Source organism: Mauremys reevesii, linkage group 6, assembly GCF_016161935.1.
Source record: "Mauremys reevesii isolate NIE-2019 linkage group 6, ASM1616193v1, whole genome shotgun sequence".
Taxonomy (NCBI): Eukaryota; Metazoa; Chordata; order Testudines; family Geoemydidae; genus Mauremys; species Mauremys reevesii.
In genome coordinates, this window is record NC_052628.1 from 71103278 (window position 1) to 71127724 (window position 24447).

General features: G+C 44.1%; 1 protein-coding gene across 3 annotated transcripts in view; it reads left to right on the forward strand.

Moving 5' to 3' along the window:
- TNFAIP8 (TNF alpha induced protein 8) overlaps window positions 1-24447 on the forward strand; it is a 75148-nt gene that overhangs the window by 25861 nt on the left and 24840 nt on the right. Inside the window, exon 1 of one of the 3 annotated variants that reach the window (XM_039544399.1) lies at window positions 23434-23510. The exons of the other annotated variants lie outside the window; for them this stretch is intronic. Within the exon in view, the coding sequence (XP_039400333.1) occupies window positions 23480-23510 (31 nt within the window). The 5' untranslated portion in view covers window positions 23434-23479. Of the gene's footprint in view, window positions 1-23433; window positions 23511-24447 lie in introns of those variants that run through there. 3 annotated transcript variants of the gene reach the window in all.

Here is a 24447-nt window from a genome sequence, read left to right on the forward strand (position 1 = left end):
GCCCATGGAGTTTAGGAACCCCAGAGGATCCATGCCTTGTCACCACAGTTTTACAGTTCTGTTGAAGCTAGGGAGGCAAGGACACAGTGGAGCTCCTAAACTCAGCAGGCTCGCTATAGGAGAGGAAGTACAGTAGATTGCCTTGGAATGCCAGGAACCCTCTCTAATGTGCATAAACATATCAGGATGGACCAGTGAGGCATGCTAGCTTGTAAATTGTGCAGGACAATTTAAAGGAGAGGGGGGCCTTTGAACCAGGAACCCTGCTGAGCACTTTATGAAGTATATGTTATAGGCAGCTAACCACAGTCATAAAATGGCCTTCCAAAAGACTCCTCCTTCCCTGGTCTGTTTCAAAAGCAAAGAAGATCTGACGAGATATTTTAAAGTGGGAGAACTTAAATGATTTTAATTTTTGAAAACAAAAGTTGGAAAGCTAAAAAATATTAAGGTAAAACTTTAAAAACGGATTGTTTTGAGTATGGAAATGCGCAATTCACCTGTATCCACTTACCAGTTTCTAATTTAATTTTACCTTTCATACACTTACACTATAGGCCCCCAAAGTGCTATAGACACTCTTTTTCAATAAACAGATTGTTGGACTAGGGCAAGGTAAATACTACTGCTGTATAACACAGAGTCTGCATTTGGTGGCAGAAACACTAGTGGGGAGGACGAAAATTAATGTTGTTTGGGCACCTTAACTGTGTATTTCCATATTTCTCAATGTTTCATTTAAAGTTTTACACTACAATTTCTTAGCTTTTTCCAACAGATTTCTTTTTCACGTCAACAGTGTTTTAAAGAGACAAGGTGCATGATGTAACCTCTTTTATTGGACCAACTTCTGTTGGTGAGAGACAAGATTTCGCACTCTCTCACCAACAGAAGTTGTGTTCCAATAAAAGATATTACCTCACCCACCTTGTCTCTCGAACATCCTGGGACCGATGTGGCTACAACAACACTGCATACAACAATATTTTGTCCCTTGAGTTTTTGATATACATACAGCTCTAATGATGCTGTAACCATTTTTTGCCTTTTGCATTTGACTTCATTATGAAGTGTACGCATTTCATCTTTCTCCAGTATATAGTTATAGGGATGAATACAAAAGATGGTAGTAAAATTGTTTTATTACTGTATTTATTGTGGCCTAATATACTGAAATCATCTATGACCAATAAAAACTTCTAACTTTTTTCCAGTGCTGACTGTAAACAGAGAATCCTGTCATTACTGGTCAGACAAGTATCCTTGAATGTGCTTCTTACATGTGTGATCTTATGACCGAGCCTCTCCCAGTTATAGATCTTATTTTGTTTTATCTGACACATTAAAACTCCAGATTTCCTGCTTCTGCTAGCTTTCAAATATCCTAGCCCATGTGGAGTGCTGGCTATAATTCTGCAGGGTATTTGACTAAGGGTTAAGTTATTTGTGTAATGAATATTGAGCAACCATCTTGATTCCATTACAAAGCTGAAGGTTGGACCACATTTACAATGAGTACTATGTTGTAAATACCATAGTGGATTATAAAACCAAATTCCCAGAACAACAAGAATGACAGCTTTATTCGTTTGTTGACCAAACATGTTCACTGTTTGCAGTTTAGGTAAAGTTCTGTTGACTTTTTTGTAGTGTGGATAAGCTTTGTTACCTGGTTTAAGAAAACATAGCGGAACCCTCGAGTCAAACATAAATGTTAGCAAAGTAGCTTGACAGAGAGATGCTGGGTCTTACCTCTGCTTTTCAGCTCATACACTACACTTGCTATTATTTAAGACAAAAGTTTTTTATCCAAGACTGATGCTGAGATTAGGTAAGTTTATTGGAAAAAAATATATAAATTGAACGTAGTGGATTTGTGATTATGAGGATTAGGTTTTTCCTTGTACTGAAAAGAGATGGTATTCTACTGCTTTCAGCTAATATGTGTTTCTTAAATGTTGCTCTTTTGGAACTACTGTTACAGAGCAGGATAGAGGTAAAGGATATAATTGGCCATTATCATTTGACTTTAAACATCATCTTTGTGATTTTAGTCTGGAGGGGAGAAAAATAAATGTTCTTGTTCCTTAGCTCTAAGAACAAAACAGAACTTTTAAAGAGGATCTCATACACTTAATGACTTATTTTAATGTATCATATGTGTGATGACTGATAAAATAATTTCTGCTTGATTTTTTTTCTTGGGGACAGGAAGAGGAGATTTTGTTCTGCAGTTCAGGTGTCATACTTTAAAACTGTGGGTAGACATTTAAACATTTTTTTCAGAGTATGATGGACATCTCTAATGGAGCCCCAGATAAATTAAAACTAAAATCTTACACATTTTCCCTTTAACATCTTTGTTGTTAGTATTATGTGGATCCATATGCATCTACAAACTAAATGTGTTTTTCAAATAATTGTTAATTGGCATTGCATTTTAAACCTGTGCGACTATCACACTCAAGGATTATATGTTAAAGGATATTAGTTAGGTTTATTATTTAAATATTGTATTTATCACTATAATAATAAGTGCAATGGTGACTGCTGTCAGTCGGGTTTGCATAATGGCTTCCTTTCTAACCTCTTCTTTTCAGTTGCTCATAATTTTCTGAAAATGTTCACATTTTGGGTGGAAATTTTCAGGCTTTTACTCTGTCTGGAATTAACTTAGCTCATGTCTACTCTACAAACTTTGGTCAATGCAAGCTACGTCAGCATAAAGCCGCTGCAGTTAGTTCATTGCTTGTGTGTGTGCATACTTGGCTCCTTGTGTTGGCACTGCATGTACGCACCAGGAATGCTTGTGACAAAGCACAGCGTGATGCACCTTGACACGGTATCCCAGTGCGTAACTTGCCATCATCTGGTGCCCTGTCTTGTGCGAAATTTAGGCAATGCACAGTGAGGCAGAAACAAGTCATGCAGTGAGTGACTAGGAGCAAGAGGTTAAGTTCCAATCACACAATTTTCTCCATCCAGATCCAATAACTTTCACTCCTTTTTTAAAAAATCCCACAAACCCGCTTGGCACCTCTTGCTGTCCACCATCTCTGACAGAAGCATGGAGCCTACACAGCTCTGGACTGTTGTTATGACTGTTGTAAACACTGGACGAACAATCCTCTGGTATTTGGAGAGCTGCAGGAAAACCCACAACAGTGGGGGATGTGGTGATTTTGTGGAGCACAGGTTGCTATGGGACATAGCAAAAAGAAGTTCAAGGTTTGAATTAAAGGAGGGAATTGTTCAGCTGCATGAAACAATACAATTTTGACCTGTTTCCATGGGTATGAGTGCAGGGCACTGGCACTGTTTTCCACAGACAGTGGTGATTTTAGCTGATATCTTGCCCTTGAGAGTAACAAAGGCTCAGGCTATGTCTTCACTATCCGCCGTATCGGCGGGTAGCAATCGATTTCTCGGGGATCGATATATCGTATCTCATCTAGACGCGATATATCGATCCCCGAATGAGCTCCTGTCGACTCCGGAACTCCACCAACCCGAACGGCGGTAGCGGAGTCGACGTGGGGAGCCGCGGACGTCGATCCCGTGCCGTGAGGATGGTAGGTAATTCGATCTAAGATACTTCGACTTCAGCTACGTTATTCACGTAGCTGAAGTTGCGTATCTTAGATCGATTTCCCCCCGTAGTGTAGACCAGCCCTCAGAGAACACAGTTGCTACTTGCGTCCTAAGGTGGGCCGGCCAGGCTTGTATGCTGCTAGTCTGTTTGCTGCAATGGTGCCTGCTCAAGTGGTGTGGGAAAGTGTCTTACCATGGAGGAAGAAGTAAGGCTGCCATCCCTAGAAACATTTGAGAGAGAATTTCAGAGGTCCTCCATGAAAGCTTCAGCTAGATCTCTCTGGAGGAATCCGTGGGCATCCCTGTGTACAGAAACTAACTGCTCTGTATGGCTCCACCTGGCTAACTCTACAGAGAAATGAAAAGCAGATAACTCTACCTCTCTTTGTTGTACCGCTACCTCTTCTAGTACAAGTAAATTAAAGAAAATCAATACCTGTGTTGTTCTATGCTGGGTTTGGGTGCTGTCTGTACATTGAAACATTGTAATGGGAAATGCATTCACACGCTTAGCCGAGGTTCCTTCCCCTGCGTTGGATCCTGGGTTTGCAGCATAGTGGGAACTCCTGGTCACATGTTTCCCATCCTCCTCCTTGCTGTTCTTGGCAAGACTCTGTGTTTTGGGCTCCTCAAAGGCATACACAGCACTCTGTGGGGCACTGGTGGGGTCTCCACCAAGTATGGCATGCAGTTTGTTGTAAAAGCTGCAGGTCTGCGGCTCTCCACTAAATCTACTGTTGGCCTCCCTGGTCTTCTGGTATGTCTGCTGGCAGGGGATCCTGCAGCTCTGAGCCGTAGGAGGAGGAGAGGGGGACTCTGCTGTTTAGAGCCCCCATGGTTGGTGTGGCTCAGAGGGGCTCCCCATTTTGTCCTGGATATTTTTAGTAAAATTCAGGGATAAGTTAGGGCTTCCATGAATTTTTCTTTTTGCTCATGACCTGTCTGTGACTTTTACTAAAAATATCCGTGACAGTCTTAGTCTTAGTTATGACCTTTGAAAATTGTATGCTAAAATGTTTGTGTGCTGCCACATACACATTGCTAACTTACCTTTGTAACCTTCCACACCTGCCATACATTTTTCATTAGAGAGTGCAATTTATGTCATGAACAAGGAGGTCTCTGATGAACTTCAGAAGCTTTGTCAGTGGGGAAGATCAACAAATCAAGGAAGAAAATAATTAAAGTTAACTTTAAAAAACAAAAACAAAAGAACCCCATGAAATGGAAAGCCAGAAAATATTAAGGCTTAACTTTTAAAGACACACTGAAATACCTTAAATGTGCATTTTCTGTACCCCAGCATGAACTCGTTTCCTGTCATGTGCAACCTACTCATAAAGCATAACAGTGAATGATATGTATCATAATCTTAAATTTTGTACTGAATTTGGGAGTTTAATCATGTAACCACTTGCTTTTACTGTAAATAATGTGTACAATTCTTTCTACAACTTTAGATATACGTGTAGTAAACTGTACATGCAAGACAGACCATGGTTTATTTTTATGAAAACTACACAGTGTGCCTGTGTACATAATAGATTATACTTTAATATGTACAATGTAGAGTAGTAATAAACTACATTGCAACATGTGTGGGCCACCTAGGTTGACAGTTAAATTAGCTTTCTTAGCTCTTGAACTGCAAATAATATGGTTTTGCTATTCATGTGTATGCAGAGTAGGTTAGCTTTGTAATCTATTTGCTGTGCCCCTGAAATGCCTTGAAGGAGAGCTGTGATGCTGATTGAAAAGAGAACCTAGGTTTGAGCAAAAATTAATACATACCTGTGACAGAAGAGAACTTGTCTTCTGAAAAGTTTTCTGTTAGAGATACTGGACCTTATGATGATGAAACAAATGTAGTATAAAGGAATGGAAATAGGGATGGGTGTATGTAATTATGTATATATAAATATTGGGAAAATGCATATGCTCAAGTAAAAAGGGACTATGCATTATGAATATGTGGGAGCCAAAATAGTTAAGGCTGTATGTGCAGCCTTTGACTGTGGCATATGCTACCTTTGCAACTTTAACATTTCTTTATATAGGATTGTTTGGTATGGAATATATGCTAGGTCCTAAATCTTGTATGACACGAAGTGGAAATTGAAATTTTTTCAAATATAGTCCAGTGCTGTGAATGTCCTATCTGTTTTAGAGCAAAGACTGTTGTGTTAAAGAAGATTGATTTATAGCCCAAAGAGCTTTCAGTAATCTCCTTTGTATGGCTGTATAAAAATTTAATTTAACAGAAAAGTTTGTTGAAGTTAAACTGCAACAGATTGACTTTTTAATCCCCATTTTGGCTTTACATGCCCTGTTGAGCTTCAGTTAAGTTTCTTTAAACAAAGAACTAGTATAAAATAAATTTCAAAAGGGAAAAAAATGGATTTTTATGCTCAGATATTTCCCAGCCATTATCATGTAACTGTTGCCACCTAGTGGTACTGTATAAAATTAATATAGCTACAGCACCTATATTAGTCACAGATAGAAGTCAGAAGTGAAAATGTGGGCTGTCACCTCTCATCTTCTGTTCCATTTTACCCAGAGTTTCAGCAGGCACAGGCAGGGGGTGGGTTTGCACAGTATGCTTTAAACACAGGACTCAAAGTGCAGGGAAATGAGTTCTGTTGCCAAGTCTGCTCCCAAACTTTTGCATGCAAGTCATTAATCTCTATCGTTTCTCCTTTTTCCAAGATGAGAATAACTACTTGTTTTGTAGGAGTTGAGTCTAAACATCTGTAAAGTATTTTGAAACCCATGGATGAAAAATGCTATAAAATGCAGAGTTGCATGTACACATCTTTGCATGCAACTTAAATACTCTTTCCTGCTCACCCACTCCCCACAAATCATCATTAGTGAGAGCAGAGGCTATGTAGCATTTCCAACTTTGGTTTCCTACCCCTATCTACATATTCAGCAGTTCAGTGACTGATTGATTCAGCCACTTCTGCTTCTGTGAACCTTAACTTTTCCTGGCAATTGGAAGTTTCTCTGATTGCACCTCAGAGTTCCCCAGGTGATTCTGAATGGCCAAAGACACGTAAATGTTGTGTTTCAGAGTAGCTGCCATGTTAGTCTGTATCCGCAAAAAGAACAGGAGTAATTGTGGCACCTTAGAGACTAGCAAATTTATTTGTACATAAGCTTTTGTGGGCTACAGCCCGCTTCATCGGATGCATAGAATGGAACATCTCAGTAAGGAGATATATATACAGAGAACATGAAAAGGTGGGTGTTGCCCTACCAACTCTAAGAGGCTAATTAATTAAGATGAGCTGTTAGCAGCAGGAGAAAAAAAATTTTTGTAGTGATAATCAAGATGGCCCATTTCAGATAGTTTAACAAAAAGGTGTGAGGATACTTAACATGGGGAAATAGATTCAATGTGTGTAATGGCTCAGCCATTCCCAGTCTATTCAAGCCTAAATTGATGGTATCTAGTTTGCATATTAATTCAAGTTCAGCAGTTTTTCCTTGGAGTCTGTTTTTGAAGCTTTTCTGTTGCAAGATTGCTGCCTTTAAGTCTGTTACCAGAGAGGTGAACTGTCCACATATCTATTCAAGTGACATCATCATTAGGACCTAATCATATCAGCCACGCCATCGGGGCTCGTTCACCTGCACATCTACCAATGTGATATATGCCATCATGTGCCAGCAATGCCCCTCTGCCATGAACATTGGCCAAACCAGACAGTCTCTACGCAAAAGAATAAATGGACAGAAATCTGACATCAGGAATCATGACATTCAAAAACCAGTAGGAGAACACTTCAGCCTCTCTGGTCACCAAATATATTAAGAGGAAAGGATACTACTCCATTGTTATACAGGCCCTTGTGGGTCACCTTGGCATATTTATTGACACCTAAATCAGATTAATGGGAAAGGTGCATGACGCCAGGGTATTTCATAAGTCTGGCCTGTTTTAAGCATGGGAAAGCTTGTACATTGCCCACAGCAATACACAGTCATCAATGGAGTGTTCATACCAACTGTGATTTTTAGGAGAGCCAGTGTTCCCTCTGCTAATGTGGTTGATGAAACCTTATCCTGATGTGCATCAACATGACAATAGGCAATTTTGCTCCATGTTAGCAAGTTGCAGGATGGTGATAGAATGTCTCTTTGGCCTAATAAAGGTGAGGTGGTGCTACTTGCAAATTCATGTGGGTTATAGTGTCTTTAATATCATACATGTGATTGAACCATGTTATATGTTTCACAATATATGTTATCTTATGGGAGAATACTCTGGGTACGACTGAGTTGGTGACAATTTTGAATCAGTGTGTACTTACAGATGACCAACATATGAATCTTACTGCTACATGGTCTGCTACAGCCAAAGCCATAAGAGATGCCATTTGCACTTGCGTATTTGAGCTGTACAGTGAGTACGCTGCGTGTTAATTGGATTGCATAGAACATTTGGAGTGTTGTGTGTGGTGTATTGAGGCTGTTGCCTTGTATTCAAATGTAGAGCTTAGGCAAGCATTAACAATTCCTTTTAATTCAACTGTATTGAAATTTATTGATGCTAAAAGAGTAAGCATATCAGCTGCTGCAACTTGTTGAAAGTATGTGGAAGCATAAGACACACACAGTTCATAAACAATGCAAATCATTAATTTATCCATCTCTTTCTGGCACACTGGATTCAGTATAGAGTGAAGCTGTTACTGCTGATGCTATAGTGATCCATGCTTAATTGACTGGCTCCCCTGGGAATTGTTCTATGTTGTATTTTGATAATAGTAATGTGAATTTGACTCCATGGGGCTCCTGCTTCCTGGTGTTTCATCCCCATGATGCAAGGCCCTGAGTAGTCTATGAACCATGTTCCTGTGAAATTCCAGGTCTCACTTCTTTATTTCACAATCAACTCTACAGCAGGTTCTTCTCCAGCTCCAACTTTTCTGACAGTCTGGAACATTCCTTATGAATCTCTATTATCAAGCCGTCTCTGCTCCTGTCACATTGCCATCAAATTCAGGATTCTTTTACTGACACTGACAGGTCTCCTAGTCAGGGCATCCCTTGACAAGTCTACGACGTTTGCACCTGTTCCTGACAGGCAAAGGAATAAATGTTGGTGACTGCACTTGAATTCATGTAATTCTATTCTGTCTATGCAGCAGCAAGTAAAAGGAACAATTTTTATCTCAAAAGAATTCTATTCCCTTTGTATTTTCATTCTGCCATCAAACATCCCTTTTCTAAAGGAGCTATCCCAAGAGAAGAAATGGTGCGTTAATTTTAACTTCCAATTACCCAAAACATTTTTTGAGGGGAAGGGAGAGATGTCTGGAGCCATTTACTGGAAGACATAGCAGCTCTAGTGATTATATTGCACACTTTTCAGGCTGCTGCCACCCTACAAGATGATGTGCTGCTTCAGATACCAGAAGGGAAGAAAGACCAATAAATTATTCCAGGCTGAGTCGCCAAGGAAATCTTTCTGTGACTTGTGAGAGAGCAGCTGATAAGTTCTTGGATAGGCATTGCAAATTACAGTGGCAGCAGAGGGAGTCTTGCATTACCAAGGAATCTTGGAGACCACCTGGAATTTCTAATAAGTGAAAAATTTATATTTTATTACTCCTTAGGGACGGATCAAAATCAGATCAGTAATAAACCAGTTTCTGCACTAGTAGCAGGGTATTTTAATGTGCAGCTGGTTTGGGATGGCAGTGATTGGCTTTAAACGTAGCTTAATGGCAATTTACATTTTGGCTGGGATATGGCCACAAACCTTTTAGATCTTTTATATGAATAACTTTTTCATTTTATTAAAAAAAAACACCACCACACTACTGCGTTCAGCTGCTGTAAGATGAATGCAGGGACAGGGAGATAGGTGAACTTGATGGCCTTGCATGCACCCTCAGCTGAAGCCAAAGCTAGAATAGATTAAGAATCCACTCATTTTGTAATATCCTTCATTATAACAAAGATGTTCCCATCATCTTATCAAGTACTCCTCACCCAGCTTCTATTTATTCAGTGGGTCCTACTCTCTCTTACTATTGGCTGTCCAGGGTGCTGGGTGGGTTTTGTCCTGGCAGACATCCAAGTTCCGAACCTACACTCATTTCAATTCCTTGGATGAGTCCATGCTGACATGGGGCTCTCTGCTCTTGTGGGTGCTCAGGACGCAGTCCAGTTCAGGTAAAATTGACTTGTTTGGCAGCACCGGAGTTCTTACTCTTATCCCTGACGTTCTGGTAGCTCAGCTTGAGACACCATATCTTTATTTTGCATTGATGTCGAGTCTGTTTAATCCTGTGGTTGGCCTTTGTACAATTCAGGGTGCTTCTTTGCACTGCTGAAGTCATAGGTTTTCCTCATTTTGGCTCAAAGCTGCACCGGAATTTTCAGGTGTTAGTTCATATAACCACATAGGTGCATGCTGAAACACAGGCATCTTGGGGCCATTGTTGTTTCAAACACAGGAGATGAGGAAGCTTAGAGAAATTCCAAACAGTGTGTGATTGTGGATCCTGAGCAGAGGACTGTGAAGGGAGACCGCTTCTAACCAGGGAGTAGATTACAAGATAGTACATAGGAATGGGATTATGGGTGGCCTTGGCTGCACGTTTTCACTGCATTAACCTTGTGGTAGCAACACACATCAGAAGCTACTTCACAAGTTGACTTATAGCTCAGAATATAGTGCCTGCTATGCCACATGGCACTGAGAGCCAATGGTGTGTGTGTGAGAACACATACCATGTTAAGGGGGGGGGGGGAACAGAGTTGAGCATTGAGGTTAGCATGCAGTGAAGCCCAGGGACTATGACTAGTCTTTCACCTTTCATCTGTCAGTCTTGGTGTGTTGCTTTAACCCTGCTTATCCTCTGGTACAGTCTGTCGAGCAAACCTTGATAAGCTGAAAACAGCTTGTTGGTTTATGTTTAAGACTGATAGTGCAGATTGCAACTTGTTCCAAGGTTGTTCTTAATAGATAATGTGCTGTAAAAACTGAAGTTATGTAAAGAATCCTCCTTTTCCTGGTAAGATGATTCTAGTCATAGTCTGCACTGGAAACGCTAATATTCCTGACAACAGGCAAACCTGAGCAGTGTCTGGATTAGCTTGGTAAACTTTCAAACATAAATTTTCCATTAAAAGATAATAATAGCAAATAGAAATCAGGATAGAATTTGTCAGGAGCAGGAGCAGATGGGTTACTGTGTCCAGAGGCTTTCTGGCTGCAGACCTATTTAAACCGTTCTAACACAATTGCACAACTAGTCAAAATTCCTTTTTGATAGCATAAAAAATTGACACCCAAAACAGCAAAACTGCCTAAAGGCTGAACAAAAGCTGATATTTTTTTCATTGCACTCATGTCTGTAGGACAAAGCAGCAGTAATCTTTTGCAGCAACAACAACAAAAATACAGTAGTATAGTTACATGTTGTGTTCCTCTACCCCTGGGTTAGGAAGAAATATTAAAATAGCTTCTAGGACTGTCAAATGATTTCAAAAAAAGTAACCGTGATTTTAAAAATCATGATTAATCGCAGTTTTAATTACCCTGTTAAACAATAACAGAATATTGTTTAGTTAAATATTTTGGATGTTTTCGACATTTTCAAATATATTGATTTCTATTACAACACAGAATAGAAAGGGTACAGTGCTCAGTTTATACTTTTATTATAAATATTTGTGCTGCAAAAAAAAAGAAAGAAATAGTATTTTTCAATTCACCTCATACAAATATTGTAGTGTAATCTCTTTATTGTGAAAGTGCAACTTAAAAATGTAGAAATATTACTTTTTTATATAACTGCATCAAAAACAAAACAATGTAAGACTTTAGAGCCTACAAGTCCAGTCAATCCTACTTCTTGTTCAGGCAATCACTAAGACAAACAAGTTTGTTTACATTTACAGGAGATAATGCTGCCCACTTCTTATTTACAATGTCAGCAGAAAGTGAGATCAGGCATTTGCATGGCATAGTTGTAACGGGGTTGCAAGGTACTTACGTGCCAGATGTGCTAAACATTTGTAACCCCCTTCATGGTTTGACCACTATTCCAGAAGACATGCTGTAGTGTTAGTTTTGGATTGTTATGTTTTAGTATAGAACAAGCTTTGGGAGATAAGGTGGTATGTGAGTGGCAGGAGAGTTTGCTCTGTTTCTTGGGGTCTGATAAGAGTCCCTTTTTGAGGCAGAATTGCTCCCTGGGAATTGAGCCTTGGTGTTGAGCTGTGATTCTGAAAAGAATGGATTGCCTGTATGCTGTTTGACCGTCTCCTTTCAGGACTGGTATATGTACAAATAAAGCAAGTTATACTTATAGTATTACCGAGACTCTTTCACTGATTTCTCCTCCACTGGGAAGCTGACCTGCAAAGCCCTGTACATTTACAACTACTCAGCAGAGGGGTGACACTAGTCAAAAGAAGAGGGCCTGGGCGGCACTTGACTCGCCAGCTGGGGGAGGCTAGCCCCCCCAGCCCCGCTCCTTCTGCCCCACCTCTTTTCCCCCCACCAGAGTTTCCCCACTGCAGCCGCCGGCCTCTGCCTCAGGCTAGTGCCCCCAGCCCTGGAGCGCTGGGAGGGAGGGCGGATGGCGCAGTGCCAGCCCCAGCCCGAGGCCTACTTGGGGCCATGGCAAAGGGACGGGGAACTGGAAGGAGGAGATCTGGGGGTGGAGCGTGGGCAGGGTGACGACTGGCTGTTTGGGGAGGCACAGCCTCCCCCAGCCTATGATAACCTGCCACCCATGGAAGGGGGCAACTGCATTTATTTCCTTACCTCTTTTCTTGTAAGTTAATTCCTCCATTCCCCTCCTAAGTCTTTGTTGCTTTTCTGAACTGCTTCCAGTTAATGAAAATCTTTCTGGAAATATGGTGCCCAGAATTGAATGTAATAATCTAGGAACATAAATGCATGCTGGCTGCTTTGAGTAAGGTATGGTACCTGAGAAAAATCTGAGGTCCATCATAGAAAATCTAGGGCAACAAGTGCATACATAACAGAGAAAGTTTATGAAGCAAGACATGTGAGTGAGAGAAACAGCAGAATTGGTGTCCTACATAGAACAAAGTGGAAAATATTATCATAGAATATCGGGGTTGGAAGGGACCTCAGGCGGTCCAACCCCCTGCTCAAAGCAGGACCAATCCCCAATTATTATCTAAGGGTTTATTTTAAAAATCAAAAAAACCTCATCTTGCTCACAGAGATTTGGTAAGATTTCAGTTAGTGGGAAGTAAAAGTAAGTCTAGCTACATCTGCTGCCACTGGTGTTTCTTACATGGTAAGCTGTTTCACAAATATAAATTTTTTCTTAGGAGGCTTTCGTTTTCTGGTCCAAGTCAATTAACTGCACAAGCACATTTCAGCAGGTGGCGAGCTGTTCATTAGTAACACGTAAAAATGGAACTAACTTATCTGTTTAGTTACTTATATGGTTCTTATCAAGGTAGTATCTGAGTGCCTACGGTATTTAAATAGAAATATCAATATACAACCTCTTTCTTCCTTCCCATTCTGTAGGAGAAACAGGGGTGTGGGTGTGAGAGACAGAGAAAGAAAGAGAACTAAATTAAAATAAGTTTTGTATTTAGTTTTCAAAGTAGATAGGATTAATCATAGAACTCTCTCTTGTGGGAGTAAGCGTTGTAATCTATGTCCAGACAGAAATAAGCATTTTTAGAGGTAAGCATGTTTCTATAACATACAATCAAAAGGATTACTCTAGTCTTCTGTTGACAGCCACAGTAAGACAAACACTCAGCCCTGAAGGCAGCAGCACAGTTGACTAAAGGGCGAGTCTACAGTGGCAACGCTAAAGCGCTGCTGCAGCAGTGCTTTAACATGCCTATTGTGGCTGCGGCGCGGCGCAGCGCTGGGAGAGAGCTCCAATGCTCTTTAAAAAAAACCCACCTCAACAAGGGGTACGGCTCCCAGTGCTGGGGCACTGTCTACACTGGCGCGTTACAGTGCTGAAACTTGCTGCGCTCGGCATGTGTGTTTTTTTTTCACACCCCTGAGCAAGAAAGTTGCAGCGCTGTAAATTGCCAGTGTAGACAAGCCCTTAGGGTGGCGAGACACATTGCCCAGTGATTATATCTATCTGATTTAAGGAGCATAATCAAAGGTGGCCTGAAAGGACTTTTTTTTTTTAAATGGGTTTGTGTCCTGTTTTTGCTGAGAATATACTTATAAAGCTTGAAAGTTTCCTCCACTACCACCTCCTGCCCAGAAAATGTTTTGAGTTTTGGTTTTTGTTGGTTTTTTGTTTTGTTTTTGTTTTCCATTTTAGATGCTCTGTTCCTACTGCACAGTTAGTTGCCACCTCTTGCAAGCTTTCTCCTAATACCCCTCCCACAGCAGTGCTGCTTCTCCTTTGTAAGCCATTGATCAATTGCCAACCAACTGAGTATCTAGACATTAAGCTTCAGCATCATCTTGGCTGAATTCACTGCTCTTCTCTTGGTGGGCTTGATTTCCATTCATTTGAGCTATATGGGGAGAACGGGGTTAGACACTAGAGTAGCTAATGAGGAAATACTTATGTAAACAGAGGAGTCTTAAACTGTGCTCGAAGAGGCAAAATCTGTGTAAAACCTGATTTTTTGCAGAAGAGATTTCTGCAGCTGTGTATCCTTCACCAAAAATGGCTCATCTGTAGCTTGGGTAAACTTGGACTCTTGGGTCCCAACAGCTGTTGTTTCCAGCATTCTTGGAATGGTGTGGAGTGAGATGTGTCCCTTTAGGCCTGGGGCGGTTCAATGCTCTCTCACTCACCCCGGAGGTGGGAGGTCCCTGGAGGGCTGCGATAGCCTGTCTCCAGGCTTGTCTCTGTTTACCTGTGTACTGGGCTCAGGCAGCCCATCCCGCGACAGTCTTAAGGGGCCGGCTATAGCCTGGGCGGGGCTCCGGCAGCCAGCAAACAACACAGTCTTAAGGGGGGTGGGGCCACTTCTCTTCAGAGTGAGAGCCCCTTGCAGAGGAACAAGGGTCAGACACCCAGGGGGAGGGGCAAGGGGGCGCAGGCCCTCCCTACTCCACTGCGTCCCAGCCCAGGGCCCTGGCAGGGGCAGAGTCAGCTGCCCCGGGGTCAGCAGGGACCCAGCCGCAACACGCTGACGCTGAGGGTCTGGGCTTTGCAGCCAGCCCTACGGCAGCTGCCCCGGGTCGCTTCCTGCCTCCCTAGGGGTGGGGACCTCCGGTGTCCAGGCGTCCTCCGGCTCCTCCGGGTAAACAGCAGCAGGCACTCCAGGCCAGTCGTCGTCCGCCTCTGGGGTGTGGACCATGCTAGGTGGGGGATCTGCCTCAAGCTGCCAGGGCTGCCCAGAAGATTCAGGGTGCCTGGGGCAAAGCAATTTCGGGGGCCCTTTCCCTAAAAAAAGAGTTGCTATACTATAGAATACTTTATTCTCGTGGGGGCCCCTGCGGGGTCCGGGGCAAATTGCCCCATTTGCCCCGCCCCTCTGGGCGGCCCTGCGAGCTGCTCCAGAACCAGCAGGACGTCCTTCCCCTCTGCAGGTTTCTCCCCGAATGGGCTGCGGGTCTAGTCTTTTATACTTCCAGCCTTGCCCTTCTCCTTCCGGCAAGGGGGGCAGGGAGACTTAGACTCCACCCTCCCGGGGGTGGGTAACGCTCCCTCAGTCACCCCAGAGGAGGGAGGCCCGTCCACCTCACTACAGGCAGGCAAACTTTTTGGCCTGAGGGCTGCATCGAGTTTTGGAAATTGTATGGAGGGCAGGTTAGGGGAGGGGGATGTGGCCTGGCCCCCACCCCATATCTGCTCCCCGTGCTTCTCGCCCCTGACGGCCCACCCCCCGGGACATCTGCCCCATCCACCCCATCCCCTGACCGCCCCCGGAACCCCTGCCCCGCCCGTGCTGCCCCATTCAACTCTCCCTCTTTCCTGACTGCCCCCCCTGGACCTCTGCCCCCATTCAACCCCCCTGTTTCCTGCCCTGTGACTGCCCTGACCCCTATCCCCACACACCCCGACCACCACCCCGAACTCCCCTGCCCTCTGTCCAACTCACCCCCGCTCCCTGCCCCCTTACCGCGCTGCCTGGAGCACCGGTGGCTGGCAGCGCTACAGCCACACACCGCGCAGCACAGAGCACTGGGTCAGGCCAGACTCTGCAGCGGTGCTGCCCCAGGAGCTCGCAGCCCCACCGCCCAAAGCATTGCGCCGGTGGTGGGGTGAGCTGAGGCTGCGGGGGAGGGACTGGGGGCTAGCCTCCCGGGCCAGGCAGGAGGGGATTTATACAAGGGCAATAAGATATTCTCCATCTTATTCTCTATTCCTTTTTTAATGATTCCCTAACATCCTGTTTGCTTTTTTGACTGCCGCTGCACACTGCGTGGATGTCTTCAGAGAACTATCCACGATGACTCCAAGATGTCTTTCCTGATTAATTGTAGCTAAATTAGCCCCCATCATATTGTATGTATAGTTGGGGTTATTTTTTCAAATGTGCATTACTTTACATTTATCCACGTTAAATTTCATTTGCTGTTTTGTTGCACAATCACTTCGTTTTGTGAGATCTTTTTGAAGTTCTTCACAGTCTTCTTTGGGCTTAACTATCTTGATCAAAACTTTGCCACCTCACTGTTTACCCCTTTCTCCAGATCATTTATGAATAAATTGAATAGGATTGGTCCTAGGACTGACCCTTGGGGAACACCACTAGTTACCCCTCTCCATTCTGAGAATTTACCATTAATTCCTACCCTTTGTTCCCTGTCTTTTAACCAGTTCTCAATCCATGAAAGGATCTTCCCTCTTATCCTATGACAACTTAATTTACATAAGAGCCTTTGGTGAGGGACCTTGTCAAAGGCTTTCTGGAAATCTAAAAGCAGCAAAGAGTCCTGTGGCACCGTATAGACTAGCAGACATAGTGGAGCATGAGCTTTCGTGGGTGAATACCCACTTCGTCGGATGCATGTCACCCACGAAAGCTCATGCTCCAATATGTCTGTTAGTCTATAAGGTGCCACCAGTACTCTCTGCTGCTTTTACAGATCCAGACTAACACGGCTACCCCTCTGATACTGGAAATCTAAGTACACTATATCCCCTGGATCCCCCTTGTCCACATGTTTGTTCAGACCTTCAAAGAACTCTAATAGGTTAGTAAGCCATGATTTCCCTTTACAGAAACCATGTTGACTTTTGCCCAACAAGTTATGTTCTTCTGTGTCTGACAATTTTATTCTTTAGTATTGTTTCAACTAATTTTCCGGGTACTGACGTTACACTTACCGGCCTATAATGGCCGGGATCACCTCTAGCACCCTTTTTAAATATTGGTGTTACATTAGCTGTCTTCCAGTCATTGGGTACAGAAGCTGATTTAAAGGACAGGTTACAAACCATAGTTGTTAGTTCCGTAATTTCAAATTTGAGTTCTTTCAGAACTCTTGGGTTAATGCCATCTGGTCCCGGTGACTTGTTACTATTAAGTTTTATCAATTAATTCCAAAACCTCTTCTAATGACACTTCAATCTGTGACAATTCCTCAGATTTGTCAGCTACAAGGGACAGCTAAGGTTTGGGAATCTCCCTAACATCCTTAGCCGTGAAGACTGAAGTAAAGAATTCATTTAGTTTTTCTGCAATGACTTATCTTCAAGTGCTCCTTTTTTATCTTGATTGTCCAGGGGCCCTGGTGGTACATCATGCTTCCGATGTACACCTCTACCCCAATATAACGCGACCCGATATAACATTAATTCAAATATAATGCGGTAAAGCAGTGCTCCAAGGGGTGGGGATGTGCACTCTAGTGCAGGGGCGGCAGGTTATATGGGCTCAAGGTGCTCAAGCACCAGGAATATTCAAGGCTGAGGGTTGTGCTCCACCAATATTTGGAGCTGTGTTTCTCCCCTGGCCCTGCCTGGAGCTGGCCCTGCCCGTGCCTCAGAGCTTCCTTGCCTGAAAGAAAACAGCCAGTGACTCTCTCCCTTGTTTGTGATGCTTCTGCCTAAGGCTATAGAGATCAGCGGCAGGCAGCCTCTTGGAGCACCGAGGGAGGGGAAGAGGGAGAGAGGAAGGGGAAGGAGGCACACACGTGCTTGGGAGCTCTCTCCCCCGCCCAGGGGCGGCTCTAGGCACCAGCAAAACAAGCTGGTGCCTAGGGCGGCAAAATCTAGGGGGCGGCAAAAGGCTGGGGCCCCAGCTCATCCTGCTGCTGCGAGCCGAGGAGCGGCCCGTCGGACCTGCCGCAGTCATGCTTGCGGGAGGTCCACCGGAGCCCCGGGACGACTGGACCTGCCGCAGGCATGACTGAGGAGGGGGCGCTCCCGCGGCTCGGCTGGACCTCCCGCAGGCATGACTGCGGCAGCTCAAGCGGAGCCGCCGGACCCGCGAACCGTCCGCAGCCGCGGGAGGTCCAGCCGAGCCACGCGGGACCAGTGGTCCCTCTGCAGTCATGTCCGCGGGAGGTCCGCTGCTCCCGCGGCTCCGGGGCGCCTCCCGCGCATGACTGCTTGGGGCGGCCCAAAAGGTAGAGCCGTCCCCCACGGGCAGCAGCAGGGGAGGCCACACGTGACGGCAACCCCCCACCCCGGTACCCACCATAGGGGAGGCGAGTGGGCTTTCTGGATCTGAGAGAGTCCCTAGGAGCATGTGCAGTGAATGTGGTGCAGAGTGAGTGTGCTGTGGGGAAGGGGAAGGGGGAGAGGAGGAGTCCCTCCTCTGGAGCTTGCTGCTGCCAGTAAGGTGGGGAGAGGCCTCTCTGGTCCTGGCCCTGGGGCAGCCTGTCTGCATCCCAAGTTCCTTATCCCCAGCCCTGCCCCACCCCAGAGCCTGCGCCTCCAGCACCCCAACTCTGAGCACCAACCTGCACTGTGAACCCCTCATCCCCAGCCCCACCCCAGAGCCCTCACTTGAGGGGGAAAAACGTGCAACTTAAATTTGGTGGTCAGTTTGGAGTATCATTGTGTTTAGCACAATACTTGATTATTTTACACCCTTTAAAATATACAGCTGTTACAAAGTGGGAATGTTCTTAATGTTTTCTCTGAATACTGTGTGGGTGCCTCAGTTTCCCCTATGCATTTCTCAAGGATCTAGATGGTGGGATAAGGGTGTGTGATTGTTGTAGAGCCCTAGAGAGCCAGTGTGATGCCGTCTGCACAGAGAATGGCCGAAACCCTGTCTCCGGGCAACTGATGGCCTGGGCCGCTCTCCTGCAAGGTGCCAACTGAAGGTGTTGGAGAACAAAGAGATCAGGTGGCCTCCTAATGCCTGGAAAAGAGACAAAGGCCAGAGGAGAGAGTGTCAGTGCCTGTGCGGACTTCCGGGAAGCGCATGGTGTGGAAGGGGATGCTGGGATGCTTTGGAACTACTCCATACAAAGCCAGTCAGGACTCTGGGGGAGCCTCCTCTCTCTGAGCAGACTGTCTCTAGGGCAAGAAGCTTACACCTTCCTGGGTCTGACGTCGGAGCATTCAATTTGCCCTTCCACACCGTGTGCTTTCTGCAGCGAGTCTGCCCAGGCAGGTCCTGGGGCAACCTGAGGTCCCTGCACCCCAACTCTGCAGTCAGACGTGACTCTCAGCCAGCCGGTAAAACAGAAGGTTTATTAGACAACAGGATTACAGTCTAAAACAGAGCTTGTAGGTACAGAAAACAGGACCATCTTGGAGGGTGGGGAGCCTAGACCCAAGATCTGGGCCTCTCCCCATTTCCCCAGCCAGCTCCAAACTGACACTCCCTCCTCTAGCCTTTGTCTCTCTTCTGGACAAGGAGGCCACCTAATCTCTTTGTCCCCAACATCTTCAGTTGGCACCTTGCAGGGGAAACTGAGGCACCCACACAGTATTCAGAGAAAACATTAAGAACATTCCCACTTTGTCACAACAGGTGCAACAAAATATAATACCATATATTGAAGCTTGCAAGTGCTGCTTCTGACTTTCCACTTTTAATTGACCCTTGTAATCTTATGGTGCTGACGTGTTGTAGCTTCATTTTATATCGGTTTACAGGGCGGGGGCGGGCACCGCCATTTTGGGCACCACCAAAAATTATGCAAACCTGCCGCCTATGCTCCAGTGGATCAAAGCAAGTTCGATATAACGGTTTCACCTATAACGCAGTAAGATTTTTTGGCTCCTGAGGACAGCATTATATCTGGGTAGAGGTGTACTTTAAAAAAAATTTTTACTACCTTTTGAGTTTTTGTCCAGCTGTTCTTCAAACTCCTTTTGGCTTTTCTGTTAAAAATGCTAAATGTAATAAATCTGTCAATTTTTTGTTTGTCTTGAATGCCCCAGAATAGTTCTGAAGGCCTCTAAAACCACTTTAGAGAAGCGGCTTCTACATTTCAGAAATCTAGAATTCTCTGAAGTTTAACTACAAGAATTATTCCTCTGGTCTGAGAGGAGGAGGGGACTGGTAGGCTCCTGTTGTGTAAATTTACTCATGAAAAGTCCTTGCATACCCTCTCAAATTATGGGCTGGATGTTGATCCTCCTAGAAATTCTGCCTTTAGTTAAAGGGCCTGAAGGGCTATGGCTATTGCTCTTGTCTAACACTTCAGTTATTCCTGCCTCTCTTCTATAGTCTATGCATTTTTTAGTGGGTTGTTGATTACTGTTGCATCGCAGGCGTATATGAACAAAGCTCAACAATCTGTGTGATTGGCAGCCAAGTCATTTATTTCTCTCCAGCATGCTCTTATATACAATTAAGGTCAAGCAATCAAGCAATTGCTAATTGGTTAACAAGGTACAAACAAGCACAGCTGTGACTTCATAGGGTAATTGTCATCCCGTCCCACTTTCTAATTTATTATCCTGTTTACTGCCTACCAGCAGATAAGAACTAGCCTCATCCTAGAAACTTGCATGTCAGTTTCTCACACTCCCTAACGCCAAATTAGCAACATATTCCCACAGATTACTGTCCAGTCATTCCAGACTAGTGCATAGGGAGCAGGGGAGTGCAGAAAGAGTAACTTCTCACTTGAAAATGTGGCTTCTTTAGTCAGTGCTGTGCTGTAACTTTTTCTCTAGGATGGCCTCTGAAATCATTTGGTGAGACTTCTCCTTTTCGCCACTGAACTGTGCCAGCAGTGAAGACCATGGAATGTTTCCTAGTTTCCTTAGGGAGCGACATAGGAGCTCCACTAGCAGAGGCCACTATGGAGTTGTGGTTGTCACAGATAAATAATTATATTTCAGTAGCACTTAGAAGCCCCTGCGAAGACATTGGCCCCATTGTGCTAGTCACTGTACAAAAACATAGTAAGAGACAAGCTCTGCTCTGAAGATCTTACATTCAAAATAGTTCAGACAGAAAATGTTATCGATGGGAAACTGAGACACTGACATATTAAATGATTTGCCCAAGGTGATGCACACAGTCTGAGTCACAGCCAGGAGTTAAATTTAGATTTCAATTTCCAGTCCATTAACTATAAGACCATCCTTTCTCCTGAATGTGTTCCCATAAGTTTGAATGGACGTTATGGAGTATTAGATTATATGGTGCTCCATGTTTTTGTTCTGAATGCACCCTTTTAAATGGAGACCACCAAATCAGTGACTTGGGTCTCCAACTTTGGGGGCTTCCTGACTGCAGCTTGAAAGATACTTTATTTAGCCAGACTTCAGTGACCTGAGCAACTATTGTTTATAAAGTTTGTGTATAAAGTTTTTTTTCCCTCCTACTGATAATAGCCCACCTTAACTGATTAGTCTCGTTAGAATTGGTATGGCAGCACCCATTTTTTTTCATGTTCTCTGTGTATGTATATGTATCTTCCTACTGTATTTTCCACTGCATGTATCTGATGAAGTGGGTTTTAGCCCATGAAAGCTTATGCCCAAATAAATTTTTGAGTCTCTAAAGGTACGTCTGTATTACTCGCCGGATTGGCGGGTAGTGTTCGATGTATCGGGGATCAACGCCTGTACTCCACCTTGGCAGGAGGAGTAAGTAGAGTTGATGGGGGAGCCACGGCGGTTGACTCGCTGCCATGAGGACGGCCAGGTAAGTCGAACTAAGATACTTCGCGTAGCTGAAGTTGTGTATCTTAGTTTGAACCCCCCACCCCTAGTGTAGCCCAGGCCTACGGTGCCACAAGTACTCCTTGTTCTTTTTGCTGATACAGACTAAGGGTTTGGCTACACTTGCAGCTGTACAGCGCTGGGAGTTAAAGCTGTCTTCATACAGCTGTGTAGGGAAAGCGCTGCAGTGTGGCCACACTGACAGCTACCAGTGCTGCAATGTGGCCGCATTTGCAGCGGTGTTGGGAGTGGTGCATTATGGGCAGCTATCCCAGCGTTCAAGTGGCTGCAACGTGCTTTTCAAAAGATGGGGCTGGGGTGGAGAGTGACAGGGAGCGTGGGGGAGACAGAGAGAGTGGATTTTTGGAGCTGACACTGTGTTAGCTCCCTGCCTTGCAAGTTCTAAGGACTTGAAGATACACAGCACCAACCTTCAATCATTTTAAAAGTTTCGACCCCTTCCCCCACCCTTCTCTCATTCACTAAATGCAAATAGCCTTCAGACCAGATACGCAGCTGCTCCAAAACGGACCCTCCCTCCCCCCTCCAGGCTGCTTCTCTCCTCAAGCAAACATTAGCTGTGGACATTCATCCCCTTGCCTGCCTCTGCTGGAGCAAACAGTAGCTGTGTTTGTTTTTTTAGATAAGCAGCTCCGGGAGCCCCAAGTTCACAACAAAACAAAGAGAGGCATCACAACAAAACCAAGAGTGTTATCTTTTCTTAAAAAGCATTATGGGAAGGTTCCGGAGGGCAGTTACAGCGTAGTAAGATTAATCACTGTTTACACTGGCACCCCAGCACTGCAAGAGCAGCGCTATAGTCGTTCTTCCCCAGGCCGAGGGAGATACAGCGCTGTATGTGCCTTGCCAGTGTGGACGGGGAGTGAGTTACAGCGCTGTAAAGCCACCACCAGCGCTGTAACTCTCAAGTGTAGCCAAGCCCTCAGGCCTCAGCCACCACTCTGAAACATCTACTGTGTATGAGCAGTCTAGGGATATTGTAAAAGATGTACATTATTACATTCTATTACTATCCTGCAGAAAATTTTGTGAGTGGGCCTTTAAAAGTTATATGTGGATGTATATGGGGGGCATGTTGTAGTACAAAGAATAATGGAAATAATAATAGGAAACAAACTCTCCCATGAAAAATTGCAGCTTAATTGCTTCTTTGAGGATCTACAGTACCACATTTTCAACATGGAGGAGGGAAAAACGTAAAATAATCTGTTATGAAACTTTAGCTTAAACAAACAAGTAAAGCTGCCATTTTTCCTCCTGGCAGTACTTCAAATCTTACTGTCTTCCAGTGTTAACCAGTCGAATTTCAGATCTCTCAGAACTAATTCCAAGTAAGTTAGTGGTGAAAAGTGCAATTTAGGTTTAAAAAAATATTTTCATTTGGAGCTTGTAGCAAGTTGCCTGAGGCCCCTTCTGCTTGTCAATCACTGTCATAAAATGTTCAAGTTACCACTCAGTGCTGCTTTTGGCTTAATGATTTTCACCTCACTTCAGCTCTCTCTCCTACACATTCCGCAAGCTGCAACAAGTAAAACTCCACCCTTTCTGAAGACTAAAAGACATGGGGGGTGGGGATGGATGGATGGAGTAAAATGCATAAACTACAACTAACTGCTGGGAAATGGGTTTCTGCAAGGTGCTGTTTTCCAGACAGTTGCTTGTGTGCAGTTCAGAAAGGGGCGGAATCCTTTGCACATAGCTGAGTGCTGATTTGTTGAATTCACAGAATTTTTCCCCTCATAATCCCACCCATCCTTTTTTTTGAGAAGTTGACTTGCTGCTTCTCAAAGAGCACGTCAGCTGTAATCTGGCCTCCAGTGAGTTACACTGACACCATGAGCTCAGAAGCTGATGAATCCAAGGAAGGTATGATTTTAACTTTTTCAAAGGCCTTCATTTAAAAATATAGTGCAGTTAGTGACTTCAGGGCTGCTTTCAGCAGCCACAACAGAAAATGAATAAGCATTTTGCTCATTTTAGCGTTGAACCATTCATAAGGGAGGGGAAAAATACTTTGGCAGAATCATCTAAAGACTGCTTTTTAGATTTTACTGGAATCAAAACAACCACAGTCTTGATTCCAAAGACGTCTGCTTATTTGTACAAGGGTGATCTAAGAGTACATAAAGTACTGGTAAATGAAAGAAACAATGTATAGTAAAAGGCTTTTGAAATTGGAAATGCTGTATATTTGTAATAGAAGAGGAAGTTGTGTAGGGGAGAAGTGAAAGATCATTAATTTGGGAATGAGCTTGCTGCTGCTGCTGACTTCCTTTTCAGTAGAAGTGCATACTTTTTTGGTGGTGGGGGGGGGGGGGTGTTAAACTGAGAGGAGTGTACCTGGAACTAACGTTGCCAAAGCAAAGGGTTTCATTTACTCCTTGTAGCATGAACATGTGGAAGAGCTGGAAACGTTTCAACAAAAACACAATTATTCTCCGGTGTTGATTTTTAGGGGGGTTTGTTTTGTGCAAGTTGCAGAGGAGGGTGGTGGAGAGGGGGAGTAATTTCCTGAAACTCAGAATGTATACAAAAGAGCATTTGTACAGAAGGGAGAAAAAGTCAAGACTGGGATAAAAAACTGGCTTTCTCTGAAAAGAATTTGATTTCGTGATCTTCATAAGTAGGCTCTGTGGAGACTCCAAACTGAAAGAGCGAAACAGTATGACTCTCTCAAACCAGGTTAGGAACGAGGAAACTCAAGTGTTTCCCATTTGGTAACAAAACAATCAGAAAGCTCTTCAGAATATTTCAGGAGGTTTCCCCCTCCCCATCCCACCTTTCTCTATCCCAAGCCACCACT